At 36.2% G+C, this 18,839-nt stretch overlaps 1 protein-coding gene across 2 annotated transcripts in view; it reads right to left on the reverse strand.

Annotated features, from left to right (window-relative positions):
- The window catches only part of NELL2 (neural EGFL like 2), a 310,243-nt gene that overhangs the window by 211,153 nt on the left and 80,251 nt on the right, over nt 1–18,839 (reverse strand). For both annotated transcript variants that reach the window (XM_045587932.1, XM_036457537.2), the window contains exons 5-10: nt 15,638–15,811; nt 15,460–15,556; nt 12,666–12,738; nt 12,413–12,495; nt 11,364–11,492; nt 9,570–9,672 (exon numbers count right to left, since the gene is read on the reverse strand). In XM_045587932.1, the coding sequence (XP_045443888.1) occupies nt 9,570–9,672; nt 11,364–11,492; nt 12,413–12,495; nt 12,666–12,738; nt 15,460–15,556; nt 15,638–15,811 (659 nt within the window). The remainder of the gene's footprint in view (nt 1–9,569; nt 9,673–11,363; nt 11,493–12,412; nt 12,496–12,665; nt 12,739–15,459; nt 15,557–15,637; nt 15,812–18,839) is intronic.

The raw sequence follows: 18,839 nt of genomic DNA on the forward strand, positions 1-18,839 counted from the left end.
ACAGGGCCTCTAATATTTTTATAATGCTTTTGAAAGTTACTCAACATTCTTTTATGTATAGTCTTACCATAGAACCCCACACCAGCCAAGCAGACTAAGTAGTAAGGACAATGTGAATTCTGTCTCTCTTTTTCTATCTCTTTCTCTTCCTCTCTCCTTTCTTTATTGCCTTCTTGCTTCCCTGCCTCCCTTCATCTTTCTTTGCCTATCAAGCATCTCAACTACCTCTTTATTTTGGAAATATGATCCATTGTGGGCCTAAGCCACAGGCAGACATTCCCCAAAGGGTCCCAGACTGTGAGAGGGAACAGGCTAGGCTGAGAGACAACCCCAAGTGCATGAATTTCAGGCACTGGGCCTCTAGTACAATTATAATGGAGCTGAAAATTCCTATTGCCCAGTAATATAATAGCAGTCATAACCAAGATATTACCACTTTCCATTGTATTGCAACTGCCTACCGTATTCAGTATAATACAGTAACATGTTGCACAGCTTTGTAAACTAGGAGAGCTGTAAGGGAACAGATTTGTCACCCAAAAATATGTGAGATATCTCTTTAAAAGCTTAAAGTTCCTGATAGAGCTTCCTTTTTACTACCACCAACTCCAGGGACAATTTTTTAAAGCAATTTCATATGTAATTTTTATAGTTAAATAATTCTCAATTTGGGGACCACTTCTGCATAAAAAGAAATGTACCTGAATTGTACTCTATTACAACCATCACTAAACTAAAAAAATGAATCCCTTTCTGATCCTTCCTCATATCCTTCCTTCCTACATCACTGTGTTTTCTTCATTTAATGTTCAATCTATGCTAATTTTGTATAATCTGTAAAATATATACCAAGGAGCCAGGCCACACACAGTATTGAAGGCAGTGTGGCTGAGTTGCTGTTTTGTCCTTTTTGTCGGAGATGGTAGGCATTGTGGCTTTATTCTCTCTCCAATGGGCACTGTGACGCTCATTTACCTTTATTATGCAGTTGGTATTCCAGAGTTACTTTCTTCCCATAATTGCCAAAATCAACTTGTAAGATGCTTTAAATGGCATGTATCTTATATTTCCCTGTTCTGGTTTCAAAAGCGATTTTGCATGATATCCACTGAGAAGAAAATAAGCTCATTTTTAAAACAATTACCTAACCATGCTGAAGATAAGAAATTGCATTTTCTGCTTAAGAAGAGTGTTTTTCATCTCTCTTAAAATGAGTCTCAGATGAATGATATCTAGTTGATTGCTCTCTTGCTTTGCCATAAATCTCAAATTCTGTCACTTGTTTCAAAGCCTTACACTACTATGGACAGCGTCCCCTAGAACCATGCTAGACAGTTTCATTTGATGATTATCAGAGACAGATTTGCATAAAGCTTTCTTGTGAAAAGTTCTAAGCCACTTAAGCAATGTCATTTAATGGGCACAGAAACTCTTTTTAGAAAATGTAATGGGGCATGAAAAATAATAAAATACATTAATTCAATGATCATACTTCATAATAAAGAAAAATTACAATTCAGAGTGAAAAACTGGAGGCTGTGGGCTCTGTTATTTTAGAATAGAGCATGATTAAATAGGCACAGCCGATTTAATGCCTCAGAATCAGAAGGCAGTTCCCAGTGTTATGTCTTCTGGAAAACCACTTTTGTCTCAGAAAGGCACATATATTCAATATATGTTTAGGCTATCCATGGAATTTACCAAAGATGTAAAACAGCAATTGAGTATAGTGATCATTTCATATGAGCTCACTAGACAGCACTGTTTGTTATAACACAAGAAAGTTCATGCTTCCATAAATGGTCTCTCATTAGAGAATCTCCCGTGAATTGATATCTCTATGCCCTTTTATTTTTATTTTTTTATATTTTTATTGATTTCAGAGAGGAAGGGAGAGAGGGAGAGAGAGGGAAACATGAGAATCATCCATTGACTACCTCCTGCAAGCCCCTCAAATGTTTATTGAGCACACAACCCAGGTATGTGCCCTGACCAGAATCAAACTGTGACATCCTGGTTCATAGATAGATGCTCAACCACTGAGCCACACCAGTTGAGCTCACTATGCCCTTTTTAAAGACCTAGTGAAACAAAGAGAAAAGTGGTGTTTCTGGGTTTTCCCAGCACTACTCCCTATAGGGAATAATACCCAGGACCAGCTTCTTGTGGAGTAATTTGGAAAGCACTGACTTGGTAATTCTGCTATTAGCAATTTACTCTATAGATAAAGGCACATAAAAGTGCACCAAGATTATGCATTAATGACATCCTGAAATATTGTTTTTCATAAGAAAAAATAACAACAAATTGGAAACAACCAAAATATTATTTGAGAGGGGAGAGATAGCAATGTAATAAACTAGTCACTCAAATAATTTGCAGCTATTTTTAACAGTTAGTCGATACGAAAACACCTCACAGATAAAAGTCTAGGAAAATGTATGATATCATGTATACATATATAAAAAGCTTACACATGCATATGTGAGTGAATACATTAAAAATCATCTGGAGTGGAAGGAATAGAAGTTGAGGGGAAGGGAGAAAAAAGTAGATTCCTATATTTTCTTCTATGTCTTTTTGGATAGCTTGGATATTTACTGTATGCATGCATTGTGTTTAGTGAAAAGGTTAAAAATGCTGTACAGGGATTAGAAAGAAAAATGACATCAAGCAACTATACCACTCAGGACTGTGGAGTACAGGACACAATGACTAAATCATTGTTACATTGTCATCATTCTTTAGTTCTACCCTGCCTTTTCCTGGCATCCCAGCTCTGCTACTAGCCGAGTATTAACAGATTTACATTTTTTTGAATGATCATTAAAATGTATCATGTGGTGTCTCATATAGTTATTAATCTGAAGGCTATACTGTTCATTATTCTTGCTTAATAAATTGCCTGTTCAGTATTTTCCCACTGATTTGACATTTACCAGTTTTTATGGTGTGTAAAAGATAGCAGTATACCAAATGTTTTCTTGAAGAATTTACTTTGAAATATCTATCATGAAATTAATGACAGTGTTTAAGAAGCCTAGAGAATTACCCTGATGAAATCTTTTCTAAAACTTCACTATTTGTCTTTAGTGCAAATATTCCCTATCATAAGCTCAATTATCTTAACTGTGCTATGCACAAGAAGACTATTTTCTTGGTCATTTTTTTTTCACACTGACTTACAATAATTAAAAAAAAGTATCTTAATTCTACTATTTACACAATATTATTTTTTTTTAATTTTTTTAATTTTTTTTATTTTACTTTAAATATATTTTATTGATTTTTGTACAGAGAGGAAGGGAGAAAGATAGAGAGCTAGAAACATCGATGAGAGAGAGTCATCGATCAGCTGCCTCTTGCACACCCCCTATCGGGGATATGCCCTCAACCAAGGTACATGCCCTTGACCGGAATCGAACCTGGGTCCCTTCAGTCTCCAAGCCGACGCTCTATCCATTGAGCCAAACAGGTCTCGGCAACACAATATTATTTTAAATACTAAGTTAGGGTTACTTTGGTGAAAAAAGATTGAATCTAGACCAAGACATACATGTGATTTACAATTACATCATTAGCTCTTGGCTCATTTCATTTTTTGCTATCAGAATATTTTCTAAAAATATTGCATCTAATATGTAAAACCACACATCTTCCTTCTGATAGCTATTTCTATCTTTTTTATTATTGTATAGATCCCCTCAGAATGCACAGGCATTCTGATCAGTTAAGCCAGTGTCTGTAATGCCAGCTCATCTATAATTGTGTTCATGCATGAGAACCACCAGCATAAACTGCATATTTTTTATGCTCCCAGCATCACCACAGAGACAGCTAAGTTTATTGGTTTTGTTACTCCAAAATTATTTTCTTTTTAATTGTACCCTAAATAAATTATATAAATTGGTTTTCCTTATTTTAAGAACAAAGAGATTGCTGGTGAATTATATCCCACTGATTTTTGTTCCCATCCCTATATTCACATGTTCAAAAGTCTCTGTATCAGCTTAATTACATTGTTATATCTTTAAAAAAAATTCCTAAATTACTTGAGTAGCAGTCATTTAATTCCTGTCTTTACTGTGCTTGTATTTTAAGTGACAAAGCTAGAAGCATCCACATTATTTTCATAATCCGATATAATAAAAGCCTAATATGCAAATCAACCAAACAATGGAATGACCAGTCACTATGATGCACACTGACCACCAGGAGGCAAACACTCAACACAGGAGCTGCCCCTAGCTCACAGGCCCTAGGCCAGCCAAGGTTGGTGCCAGCAGGGACCCCCCAATTGCCCCACTGGTTGCCCCACAGATTGGCCCTAATAACCAGCCAGGCCTAGAGACCCTACTTGTGCACAAATTTTGTGAAAATAAAAGAATTAAACTTCCCCAAATACCATATTCTACCAAAATAAAGAGTAATGCTCTTTGGAAAATGTAAATATGAAAAATCTCATTTTCTATTAGTTATAATTAATGAAAGTGACCCATAAATATATGAAAAAATTCGTCATCTTCACTAGTCATTAAGAAAATGTAAATTTAAACTATAACACAATATACCAATATTACTTATTTTAATGCCTAAAATTAAAAAGATCAAAATTACTAAGTGTGTGTGACAGTGTGGAACAACTGGTATGTTCATAGTTTGTGGGAGGGTAAACTGATATAACCACTTTAGAAAACTGTGGCAAAACAATTTTGCCAAAGGGAAAAACAAATTTGCCATAGAATAAAACAGTTTTATCCTATGACCAAGCAATACTAAGTTATATACCATCAGGCATGCTTAATACCAAAAACCATGAAAAGAATATTTACAGAACTATATATAGCCCCAAACTCGAAAGTGCCCAACTGCCCTTCTACAATAAGTATGAATGTTTGACATCAACATGCAAGGGTGGATCTCACAAACATGATTTTGAATGAAAGAAGCCAAACACAAAAGAACGGTAATGCATGATAAATTGGTTCTTAGGGTCAACCTTGGTCACAAACTACCCAAAATATTGAGAAAGGCAATGGCCTTGAGGAGAGTGGTACCATATATCAGAACACAATTTGGAAGAGGTGGGGGACATTTATCTTGCATTGGCTGCTAATTGTTTGATCTTAGAAATGTCATTTAACCTGGACACATTTATCCCACATCATAGGGATAATGAAACCTTCCTCCCCAAAGCAAATGGCTGTTTTCAAGATCTGTGAGGTCTTATGTAGCTTTAAGATCTATGACCCAATGAGACAGCTTCACTACTTCGCATTTTCATTGATAAAAACATAAATGCTTCTTTTAATAAAAACAACAATAGGTAACATTTTTCTAAGCACTTTGCATGTGTTGCCCACTCAGTCCTCAGACCAACCCTGTAAAATAGATGTAATTGATCTTTCCGTTGTACAGATGAGAAATCTGAGGCTAATTTACCAAAGTTACACGGCTAACAAGTGGTAAAGGTAGAATTCAAACCAAGAAAAATCTAACTCTATAACCCACTTACTAAGTAATCAATATGCAAAGAAATTATAGTTACTCCATTTTATCTAAGCTGACAGAGCCTTTAAAATTAAATTTAATACAATCTCATGTCTAATCAGAACATAGAATATAAAATGAGATCTACATTATGTCTTAAAATTCTTATTTTGTTTGATCAAGAGACGGATGGTTTTAATTTGTTCATATAAATCTGGCCTTTGAGAATATAGCAATTAAAATAACTGCTGCTACCAGGGAGGCACCAGCCAATTTGGATAGTCATCTTCACATTTCCTATTTGATGCCTCTCTAGAAATAGAAGTAAAATTTGCCTTCCTTGTTGTTGTTTTTTTAAAAATATATGTATACAACAATTATAGTCTCTTCTATAAAAGACATAGCATTAGTTCATATTTGCTTCAAATTCCCTATTTGCATAAATCACCTTTTATATGTAATAGAGTTCTGTGTTCAAACTGGAATCTACAATCCACTGAAAGGATAATGGATGAATGCACTAAATACTTTTTTTCTAATATTAGTGATTTTTCCATAACTTTCCATTTCCTAAAACTTCAGTCAACTATTTTTTTGGCAATTCTTTGTTGGTTTTTAACCTGGGCTGAGATTTTATGTACTATAACTAGTTTGACCTCCTCCTATTGCAGTGTTAACTTCAGCCATATATTTACACTTCACGTTTTCTAGAGCTATCTTTAATTTGTGTCAGTCAGTCTTGCTTCGGTTAGTTGAGAGGCTATGTCTGGGATAAAAGGATGTGGTGATGTTGGCTGATAGGGGGGAAAGATTGAGAGACAAGAGCAAACCCTGCTTACTCTGCAATTCAGCCTAGACTTAGCAAGGACTCAAATGGTTTTGTACGGTAATCTTGGTTACTAATTGATAAAAGTAGATCACTTACGTTAATTGTATCAAGATGGTTTTAAAGAAGGAAGCAGGCTTTCAAAGCGCAGCGTGTTCCAATGGAACTTCTCTAGGACTTCTAACAAACTGTGTGGTATTCTTGGACTAGTCATGTAGCTCCTTTCATTAGAAGGCAAAGGCAATGCTTCCCTTAGAGAGTTGTTGCAAAGATCAAATGAGGAACAAAGTATGTGCCTATTCACCTAGGGAAATGATATGACTTCATGATGGCTGGGGATTTGGCACTGACATTCTGCCTTTGGGTTGTATCCTGTCTCTGTTTAACTCTACCACATTAGCTCCGTGGCAGGGGCAGGAAAGGATAAGCCCCTCCTCCCAACACTTTGCTCATGTAGATTCAAACAAAGAAAAGCAACAGCTTGGTTCTCTCTGACTTCTTTCCCAGGAGAACCACCATCTTACTATTCATCAGGATCTATATTTGGATAAAGGGCTGGAGCTGAAGTTACAGAGGGAAAATACAAAACAGACTGCAAAATAGGGCTGCTCAGAGTTGCACAAACAACTCGGATGAAGCAAGCCTGCAAACGTTAAATAAAAAAACATCAAATATTGACTGGCCACATACATTTGCTTTTTTCGTTTCAACCCCGACAGAGTAATGTTCAGCAGTGAGGGTATGTGTTTCATTTTCCAAGACCTTTAGAAACAGGGAGTGATTAATATGTTTAAACAGGTCTCACTAAAGAGAGTATTTTGTTCATTTGATGTCACTAAAAAGGCTATTGAGCAAGGGAGTTTCAATGATAGGGTGAGTGCAAGGGCTTCTGCTCTAGTTTTAAGAAGTAAAACTTATAGAACTTAACTTCTATTCAGTTGAAATTGGGTTCTCATAAATCATAACAATGATAAAACTGGAAAAATTAACAGGAAAATGAAACTGTTTCCTTCTCATATGTAACAAATAGTGAAATACATACACATATACTATTGGCTTCTTTCACTTTTGGAATATATGAAAAGCTGAACAAGGTAAACAAGTCAGTTAATGATTACTTCATTTATTCGAAGTGTCATTTATCTTTTAAAAGATACATTTTTGCAAAACTTTTAAGAAGCACACTTCTCAGAGTATTTTCAGTGACCAAGTTAAAATTGTGCATGTGGAGACACATTTATTTTCCCCAAATTTCTAAGAATATTTACTATATAAACTAAATGCTATTTGCTTAGGAAAAAGCTCTGTGAAAATATCTTGCTAGCTCTTGTAAAATGCTGAATTCAGAACTGGAAGTTCAAATTCTCGAAATACAAATAGACAGAGGCACAATCCTCATTATTCCATGGTACTAATGTCACTGAATATGACCAGAAAGACAAAGTCGCATTGTCTTTACTATTTTAAATCACATAAAATGAAAGACTCAAATGAGTTACATTGGCATTTCTTCAGTGATGATGTGGTCTCCTCACTGATTACTTACATGCAGTTTTCACTATTTTTATACAAGGCAAACACAGGCGATTTTCAATTATTAACACTAAAGTCTGCCAGAATCACTTTGCATTAATGAATCTCAAAATATTTTACCATTTCAGTGAGTCTAACTGCATGTTGTTGTGATGATGTCAAGTATAGTCTGATTTAGTAGGCAGCTTACTGTTGGTAACAGAGACAAATGGTAAAATCAGAATTGAAATGCAGTACTTCTGACGAATGCATCTATCACTATAATCTATTATTTCAATCAGCCGGTCTCTAATAAAATCGATATCACTTAAGGTCCCTATATCATATTCACAGGGAACAATTTAGAAGTATTGGTGGAAAAAAGAATAAAAGAAGTTAAAGCAAAAGGTATGACTCCTGCTACTGTCTTGAATGTTATGAACAGAAAATCCTATAGAGGGCTCTTCCTCCTCTCACCTCCAACTCTCTACAAAGAAAATTGGAGAATATTGCCACAAGTTTTAGTTATTAAGACATGTGCAAGAAAAAAAATGACTCCTCGCCAAGGAAATTAGCTAGTGATATATATAAGAACAATGGCATTGAATCCTTTCTGGTTCAGCCCAATCTACTTGACTAGACTAATACACTTGCATTAAATGGTTTGGCTTCAATGTAAAGGCTAATCAAATTAAATAGAAATGAGCTGCTGAGAAAATTAAATCAGTGCACTACAAAAAAACTTACTGATTTTCCATTGACAGTTGTAGATGTCACCAGCATTAGTACATTGCATACTATGTAGGCATGACCAAGGTATGACAATGGCAATGGCAATGGCAATGGTAATGGCAGTGGGGCAGAGTAAACCTAATAACCTTACCAAACATTCATTCCCTCTCTCTTTCCCTCCTAACCCCCATTAATCTGTGTGTGTGTGTGTGTGTGTGTGTGTGTGTGTGTGATTATACCTCACATTACCATATGTATTCTACAAACACACTTTATAACAACTTACTTTTTACAAATGTTACTATTCCTTTGAATAATAACTGCTAGGTTTTCAATGTGCCTTTAAACAAGAATTTAAGGATAATCTTTTAAAGTACAAGTAACACAGATGCAATGCTTTCAATTTTTGAATGGGTGATACAGACCCAATTTCAGGATAGCTATGAATTCAAAGAGCATTTCCTGACATCAGAAGTGAACTAAGTAGCTACTAAACAGCAGGACAGTTTTCTTACCCAGGGGGGTGAGCCTATTTTTATGAATAAAAGGCCATGGCCTTGTCCATGCTGGATGATCCTATAATAATGTGGCCTTCTGTAGTTTGGGCCAATGAAACTGGTGTATCACCTGCTGTTGAATGCCACTTGCATGATGGACTTTCTTGGTTATCATGCTTAGAAGTAGGCCATTCTTGACCTACTTGGAAAGTATTTATATCAAGTAGTGTGATGAAAGAGATACCTTCCAATCAGTTTCTTACACCTTTTTGTTACTGTCATTATGCAGAATAGATTCCTCCAAGAAAATATTTTTCTGGTAAAATAAAAAAGAACCTTTTAAATGGAAAAAAAAATCTGATCAAGCAAAAAAGAGAAGGTATGCTTCCAATTTTCTATCATTTCTAGAATTTCTTTAGCTTGGCCAGATTAAACCAATGATGGGGGAATATTTGTAAATCAATGCTTTATTTTTTGCCAGAGAAAGTATTCATCGTAAAAGTTATGCTCACATTTGCATTCTTTGCAGCACTTGCCATCCACGTATGCAAGAGCCGACTTCAGTGGGCAGTCAGGATTCGGGCACGTCAGAGTTTCACACTGGGTGGTTCCATTCTGAGCAGAAAAGAATATTTAGGGAATTTCCAATTGCAATTGGTAGTCTTCAATTATTTTTAAATCTGTTTCTTAAATTTCAAACTCTTCCCATAAAATTTCATAAATCCCACTCTTCCCTTTGGTTATTAAACAGTAAAGCCCATAACACAGAGATCCAGTGTGGTATTAATTGGGTCATAACACACTTGGTGATTGGCTCCCATCTTCTGTCCAACAGCTGATCCTCGCTGAGCCAAAGCTCTCACCTTGTGTATTCAGGTGGATGAGGACATGGGTGGAGGGAAAGACACTCACTGACCAGGAAATAGCAGGCTAAGGGTAAGCCTCGTACACTCATGTCTCCCTGGATTACTCACAAATGAACATCAGCAAACCAGGAGAATAACTCACTGCTATCCTGAAGACCTAGCCTCAGGACTCAGAATCCTCCCATGGTATTTAGGACTGCAGATTATCACATGATGTGGTACCCACAATCACCACAAGAGGTGCCAAACTATAATCAGAAGGGCAAGGTTGCTAGCTGTTTTTCTAGTCATTTTATTAACCTTACTATACCACATCCGTGCTTTGTTTTTGACCCCAATTAACAAATTGGAAAGGCTTTTCTGTATTTGCAAAGTGCTATAACTTTAGTAGGAGCATAATATGTCCCTGAAGAGAAGTCACATAACACACACATGAGTGAGCTACTTTGACTTTTTTACATGCAGCATATTCTGCTTTTGAATAAACTTGGTGAACTTCGGGGACTTTTTTTTTTACAAGACTAATTCATGTATACCTTTGATTGCTTTCCAGCTAACTAGGTTCAACAGATGAACTCTTGTGGAATTTGGAAGTTCAAAACCAAACTTAAACATATATTTAAGTTTGAACTTAAACATATATTTTTGAAATAAGAATGAACCACTTATTCTACTTTATAATTGAGCAATTAGAGAAATCATATACTTAAAACTCTATAATTTGTATTCCACTGTATTAGAAAACTTCTAAAGGTTATCTTTATTGAACTCCACCCTTTGTTTATATGGACCAATCTGGTCACAATATCTCATGCTGCGTTCAATTCAGTTTTATTAAAATACATTAATGAACACCTGAGGGGAAATTCCTGGAAATGTTATGGATCACAGGATAGAATCCTTTGAGACTCACCTTACTAAACCAATTTAAATTGCTAAGTTCATGTGAGTACCAATAAATTTAAATTTTATAGCATTCCACAACCATAATAATCTTTATAGGCTAGGAAGTATCTTTAATAATGCAGTACACAGTCCTTCAGATTTGTCTAGGTTTGCTGGCACTTCAGTGTGGAGCCTTTCTTAAGGAAAAAGCTCTTAAAATTTTCATAATTACATTATTTTAATCCATTTTTAAAGAGTGAGGGCATTCAAGCATCCTTCATCTAAAATCTAGTTAAGCCGAAACCGGTTTGGCTCAGTGGATAGAGCATTGGTCTGTGGAGTGAAGGGTCCCATGTTTGATTCCGGTCAAGGGCAAGTACATTGGTTGTGGGCTCATCCCCGGTGGGGGGTGTGCAGGAGGCAGCTGATTGATGTTTCTCTCTCATTGATGTTTCTAGCTCTCTATCTCTCTCCCTTCCCCTCTATAAAAAAAAAAAATCAATAAAATATATATTTTTTTAATTTAAAAAAATAAAATCTAGTTGAAAGCCATACCAAGCATGTGCAGTTCTTACAGCCATCTGTCCACGACTCGAATTCCCGGTAGGTGGTTCCCTTCATGGTACAAGTCCTTTCACAATAGCACTGATCCAACCGGTTCATTCGCTGCTCCGCCCGAGACAACTGTGGCAAAGGAAGAGGTTTGTGTTGTTCACCATTCCAGCAATGAAAAAATGCAAAGTAATCTAGCGGGTATCTGATTTTTTTTTTTTTTTTTTTTTTTTTTTTTTTTTTTTTTTAGAATACAGCAGTAATGATGGCTATGCCCATCCACTATCTGTTATAAATATATGCAAGCCTTTGATTCAAAGCAAAGGATTTTCCCCCTCTTATTTTTGTAAATTTTTCTCTTGCCTGTGAAAAAGTAGCATAATTTAACAGTTATAAATGAAGGCTAAGTCAAAATAGCATCACCCACAATGCAGAGAAGCACTTTCAATTTTTAAAAACGTTTAATTTCATAAACATGTCAACTCAAGTGAGATCATAAGTTTTGGAATTTATATTGTGTCTGAAACAAATCATCCATATACAACATAATTTTCCATCATTAGTAAGTTCTATGCAAAATGACAATTGCCTGATGAAATTGTAGGCAAACTTGAGACATGCTTTAAACAGTGAATTATCCTACAGCTGCAGCTCAGTGTAGAAAGGTAGAAAGCATTGGTGGGACCACTTCCTTGACATAACCCCAGTGTCCACATTTTTTGCAATATCCTCTCATTTCCTTCTTTTTAAAGGAAAACTCAGTAAATGAACACTAAATCCTATTGTAATAAATAGTGTAAAAATAGGCAACATGCTTTAATCCTGACTTACTGAATCATTTGTTACGCAGATGGCCAGTGCTGAATATTTATTAGGATCAGCCCTTTCCTTAGACAGAGATTTTGATTTGATTTAACCCCAGCAAAGAATATAGCATAATAAGAATCTCAAAGGTGGACACCTGTGCTTATTTAAAAAAAAAAAAAAAAAGTAAGGAACCTTCCCCCCACCCCCACCCCCACCCCCCACTGTATTTCTAAGTAGCTTTTTACCTTGGCTGATGTTTTGGCCAAAATGTCTTGCAGTTCCATGATTTTCTGCACAAGTCCATGGAAGTCATTGCAAGTTGGACAAGCTGAAATTGCAAACACTATGTTGGTCAAGTTGTATTTAAAAGGGGTTCAATCTGATTAAGCCTATGCTGACAATTCATATATGGGAACTCCAATTTCAAACTGACAACCTGGACAAAATTAAGCAAGAAGCACACCCTTTATCACATAGTGCGAAATCTAATGAACTTACTGCGATTAAGATCTGGGCACTGAGCAATAAATCCTTGGGGCATGACAAGTAATTGGACATCTTGCATTATACCCTGTGTGTGAAAAATTAAATAAGAAAACATTACTTTCATCTATTCAAATTATGTTCAACACTCAAGCTCATGAAGGAAAACATTATAGGATAGAGTCATCAAAATCCCTGAGTAAAATCTTTTTTAATATATTGTTTTGACTTCAAACCAAAGGGAAAGAAATACACAAGGATAAATAGATGATTACCCATGGACTTTCTTATTGATAACATTTTTAAAACCTTAAGATCAACTGTCAAAATATAATTAAGAGGAATGTTTTGAGAAGTTATCTGTAGTAAGCCACTGAAGGAAGGCTTGAAAATGACCTTTAAAAATCAACCTAAAAATCACTTCTGGTTTCAACAACAGTGAAACTGATGCCAATAATCAAAAGAAAAGAATAGAAAAACTAGTTATGAAAGCAATGCTCATTTGAGCATTTCTCATTTTTCAGTGCAATCTTTTGAAACGAATTTCTCAACTCAAAAAAGGGAAATAGATGAATTAAACAGCTATGCAAGACTCAGTGACAAGTCCTTATGCATACAGAAAGTATAGCATGAATTTGTTTTAAATGATGGCTGGAAATAACACATTTTACACAAAAGAAAGGCGCTATTACATGTTTGTAGGCAAAATTTACATGCATCCTTAGTCATTAAGATATAATTAGCTTCCAGCTTTTGGACTCTTAAAGCAAAGATCAAATGGCAGTTCAGGAATGACCTCATCAGACACACTCCAGCTGTCCCTTTCACCCACCACCCTCCTTTCTCTCTGCACCAGTTTTAAATATTTTCTCTAATATTTCACCTTATCTCTTTGGAAAATGCAAACAGAATGTCTAATGACAGGAATGATAGTACTAACATAGTCTCAAGACTATTTGAACAAAGATTTACCAAATATCTCCTACATGTTTAATCTGATTAATAGTGTGGTGCAAAAAAGAATGCCATTGTGAATGATAAATATTTTAATGTACTGTGGCAATGGCTAGATCTGTTGTCTGTTTGGGTTTAGATTAAGGAGGCAATTTACATACAAACTCCTATCACTTGGAGGAGGCAACATCAGAACGAAGTCAATGTGTGCATGCGCGCTGCACAATTCTAGTAGGCATCATTCAGAATCTGCAATAAAAAAAAGGATCCCTAGAGTAGTCACATAATCAATGTCTGAGAAGGATCCTGGGGCCACATCTGGGCTCCACAGGAAAAGACTGTTATGATTTAACAGAGAAGAGACTTGGCACTAGCAGCACACATTTGCAATCCCTTTACAGAGGAAAACAGCATTGAATTATCAGGATTTGCAAAAATGGGACCGATTCCCCATGACTAACTTCGGAGAAGCCACTTAAGCTCTATGAACAGGCTTATGGATATGTAAAAGAGGACAAAAAGACCATGCATCAAAGCCAGCATGCCTAGCATAGATGAAATAACATATTCAAAGCACCTGGTTCCCAGGTAACAGACAATGTTTAACTTTTACAGACACCTCCTAGAATTATAAACCTTGCTTAGAATACATTTTTAAAGTGATTGGTACACACTCTACCTAAAAATCAATGAGTTGGACACACACCACTATCATTCTTTTGTTTAACCAACATTTATCATTCTTTTATTTAACCACCATTTATTTGCCACTTCTGTATCATAATCATGGCTGGGGGGTGGGGGATGATTACACTTATGGGCTTACAGTCAAAAATATTCTGGACTTTATTTCTTCATCCTTTAAATACAGAAAATTAAATAGCATGTCTTTTAGACCCTCTACAATGTGAGATTCTACAGACTGTGTGTCTAAGTAGACACTAACGAGAAAGATATAAGTTATGGCTACTTTCTACTTTGGATAGACTTGTGCACATAAATATATATTCCTTTCTCACTTTCTGGTGTATAAGGAGCCCATGAATAATGAATATTAAAAAGCTTTCAATCTTTTATTAATAACATCCCCGTGGAAGTATCAACAAAAGTTATGTTTCAGTGGGGGAGATTTATTTGTATACTACTATTTTAGGCCTTTATTACTTTGAATACTTAATTTCAAGAATGGTGTATTAACTGCCCTGATTTCAGTCTTGTAATCTTCTATATTATATAATGTCTAAAGATCAAAATCATTAGGGACAAAAAGAGAAAGTAGTATTCATCAGCTAAATATTATGCTAGCAAAAAGAAAAGAAGAAATAAAACACAAATAGAAAAATCTACACAAATAAAATTATTTTTGTTTCTCACCATAAAAAGCAAAATGAACTTTTCTAAACTCATAAAAAAGCAATTATATTTTTACTTTACTAGAGGCCTGGTACACAAAATTTGTGCACAGGGGGGCAGAGGGAGGAGTCCATCAGCCCGGCCTGCACCCTCTCGCAATCCAGAATCCCTCGGAGGATATCCTACTGCCAGTTTAGGCCCAATCCCTGTAGCAGTCAGACATCTCCCAGTCAAATATCCCTCTCACAATCCAGAACCACTGGCTCCTAACCACTCACCTGCCTGCCTGACTGATCACCCCTAACCACTCTGCCTGCTTGCCTCATTGCCCCTAACCACTTGCCTGACTGCATGATCACCCCTAACCACCTTTGCTTCAGCCCCCACCACCTGGCTTCATCTGGAATGATGTCTGGAATGACGTCCAAAAGGTTTCTGTCTGGTCTAATTAACATATTATGTTTTTATTATTATAAATGATCAGAGTTTAGTCAAAGGATACCTTAAAATATCCATGTGCATTATTTCTCTGTCCCAGCCAAAATGTTGTGCCTACAGGCAAGTCTGTAGAGGGCTTTTCCACCACTCTTTCGTATATTCTGGGGGGGGAAAAATCAGATGTAAGTTAGCAGTCATTTCTTATCATATTCCATTTCCTAAACTGAGAACATTTCACTTACTTATTGCAGTCAATGTGTAGAGTCAGATGGGAGGCACTGATGGCTAAGGAGAGCTTGTGCCACTTGTCATCAGCCAAAATGTAAGGGAACACTTCCGTGTGAGGGCGGTGACTGCCTGAGCGGTAGTGCAATCTGACTTCATTCCGATGGCCACTGCTTTCCAGTTCCAGGTACCTACATGGAGAAGAGCCGTATGGAGCCCACTGAAAGTTAAGTTCAAATATGACTGACATGATTCCTGCTTCCAGAAAGATGGAGTAGATATGCTTTCCCTATCCCTTCCACTATGTACACCACACATTACATTATAAAACAAACATAAGAAGAGTCTGAAAGATGAAGGTGAGAAAACTGTGAGGGACCTCAGAACCTGAGGAACCAAGCAATGGTGAGTTTCCTAGGTTTTCATTTTGCCTCATGTATACAGATTTGGAACTGAAGAAGCCAGCAACCTGAAAATACCCACAGATGCAGAATAAAGAAAGAAAAGAATGGAAGGAAGGAAGGAAGGAAGAAGGAAGGAAGGAAGGAAGGAAGGAAGGAAGGAAGGAAGGAAGGAAGGAAGGAAGGAAGGAAGGAAAGGAGGGAGGGAGGGAGGGAGGGAGAATTACAAGAAAATGCCTGCTCTCTCTAACCAAACTACCAAAAAATATGAAGACTAGCAAGACAAAAGCTTTTAGAGAATAATCACTCTATTCTAGTCAAACACCAAAGAAAAAAAAAACCGTAGTCATGTCCTCAACCCTGCCAGCAAAGGTTTAGTGGGGACATTAGGTTTCCATCCTCTTGAGGCAAAAATGATGTGCCCAACACTTCCAGTAGGATGGTGAGAGAGAAGAATAAGTAGAGAACCAAGACTTTTAACCCAGCTGGCTAATCATAAGCTTCCCTCGGCATCAGTGGAGACCACATCAGCAGGAGCTTGGTCTCCCACTTTAATCTGGTGGTAACAAAGCACACTGCCCACTCCCAACTGTGATGGTGTCAACAAAGCTTAGTAGAGAGTCAGACGTTTCAACTGCACAGCAGTAATAAGACCCTCACTTCCACAATGTCAGTGGAGATTACGTGGGGAGTTGGAAATGTCACTCCCACCAGAACCATTAGCAGCTCCCGTCAATTCTAAACAGAAGGCCAAATGGGAACGTGGACTTCTACCTCCACCTGTAAGTAACAAGAAGGCACTCTCCCGTCCTCTGACACAGCAGTGTCAGTGAAATCTAGCTAAAACAAGGAGTTTAAATAAGATCCAAGTCTCAGAACATGATAGAAAAATGAGCAGGTTTAAATTGTAAATCATATACCATAGCAAGAACAAAAAGATGTCAAATTAATGACAAAAAGACTATCAATAGATATTAACAGCAAGATGACAGAGATGTTAAATTACCTGACAAACATTTTAAAGAACCACTGACCCATGCACCAAAGAAGTCCTCGGTTGGATTCCTGGACAGGGCATGTGCCTGAACTGTGACCTCAATCCCCATCAGGAGACATTCAGGAGGCAGCCTATCAATGTTTCTATCTTTCTCTCCCTTCTGCATTTCCCTTCCTCTCTCTCTCTCTCAAAATTAATTTTAAAAAATATATTTTTAAACATTAACATCCCTAGCTGATTTGGTTCTGTGGATGGAGTATCAGCCTACAAAATGGACGAGGGGCAGGTGGGGGGGGGGGGGGAGGTGTTTGCTGGGTTCAATTCTGGTTGGGGGCGCATGCCCAGGTTGCAGGCTTGCCACAGTATGGGGTGTGTGGGAGGCAGCTGATTAGTGATTCTTGTCATTGTTTTACTTCTCTCTCCCTATTCCTCTCTGAAATCAATAAAAATATTCTTTAAAAAAGCAACAAATATATTTGGACACACTTGAAACAACAACAAGGAAAAAACAGAAAGCCTCAGCAAAAAAAGAGAACCAAATAAATAATGAATAAAATTTTTAAAATTAAAAAAATATATGATAACAAAAATAAAGCTAACCAGTAGAATGGGGGGCACCAAGAAAAGATCAGTTGACTGAAAGATAAAAATTCCTCAATCTTAACAATAGAAAGAAAATAGATGGGGGGGGGGGGTGTAAAGAAAGTCTCAGAGACCTGTGAGACTATAACAAAAGATCTAAGATTTATGTAATTGGAGTCTATAAAAGAGGAGCAAGAGGGTGGACTGAAATACTACTTGACTAACCAATGACTGAAAACGTCTCAAATTTGGCAAAAGACATAAATTCACATATTCAAGAACGTAAGCAAACCCCAAACAAAATCAATTTTTAAAAATACTCATCATAATTAAATTTCTAAAAACAAATAGAAAATGTTAAAAGCAGACAGAAAAAAAAATCAATACATTGTATAGAGTGGAAAAGAAATTAGAATGATAGTGGACTTAAGAAAGTGGCACATAGTTTTTATGTAATGAAAGAAAAAGCTGTCAGCCAAGAATCCTATATCCAGCAAAAATGAAGAAGAAATCAATACATCTTGAAATGAAGAAAAAGTAAGATACTTTGAATCAAGTTTTAAACTTAGATTGTCATGTTTAAGGAACCTCACGAACACTCAAGAGAACATGTAGAATACTAAGTTTGTAGCTCTTAATCCCCTTCACCTTTCTACCCCCTTCACTGCCCAATCCTCTAGCAACAAAGTTACATTTCTATATCTATGAGTCTGTTTTATTTGTTCATTTATTTAGTTTATTTTAAATTACACATAAAAGTGAAATGATATAATATTTGTCTTTCTCTGATTTATTTCACTTCCCACAATACCCTCTAGGTCTATCTATATTGTCAGGGAATTAAGAATTACAAACTTATAGAGTTATAAATAAGTCATAAGGATGTAAAGTACAGCATAGAAAATATAGTCGATGATATTGCAATAACTTTGTACAATGACAGATGGTTACTAGACTTCTTGTGGTGATCACTTTTTAAGGCATACAAATGTCAAATCACTATGTTGTACTCCTGAAACCAATAGAATGTATGTTAACTATACTTTAATTAAAAAGAGCTTTATATTCCAGAATGAAGAAAAAAAATAAAGAAGGTTTGTCTAAGGTTGAAAAAGGTCCATAATAGAGATATAAATTTGGAGAGTTACAGGCATACAGATTGTATTGAAAGCCATCAAGGCATAGGGAATACCTTGGAAATTATTATAAATGAAAGGACATTTTGAGGAGAAACCAGCA

Source organism: Pipistrellus kuhlii, unplaced genomic scaffold (assembly GCF_014108245.1).
Source record: "Pipistrellus kuhlii isolate mPipKuh1 unplaced genomic scaffold, mPipKuh1.p scaffold_m20_p_3, whole genome shotgun sequence".
Classification (NCBI taxonomy): domain Eukaryota; kingdom Metazoa; phylum Chordata; class Mammalia; order Chiroptera; family Vespertilionidae; genus Pipistrellus; species Pipistrellus kuhlii.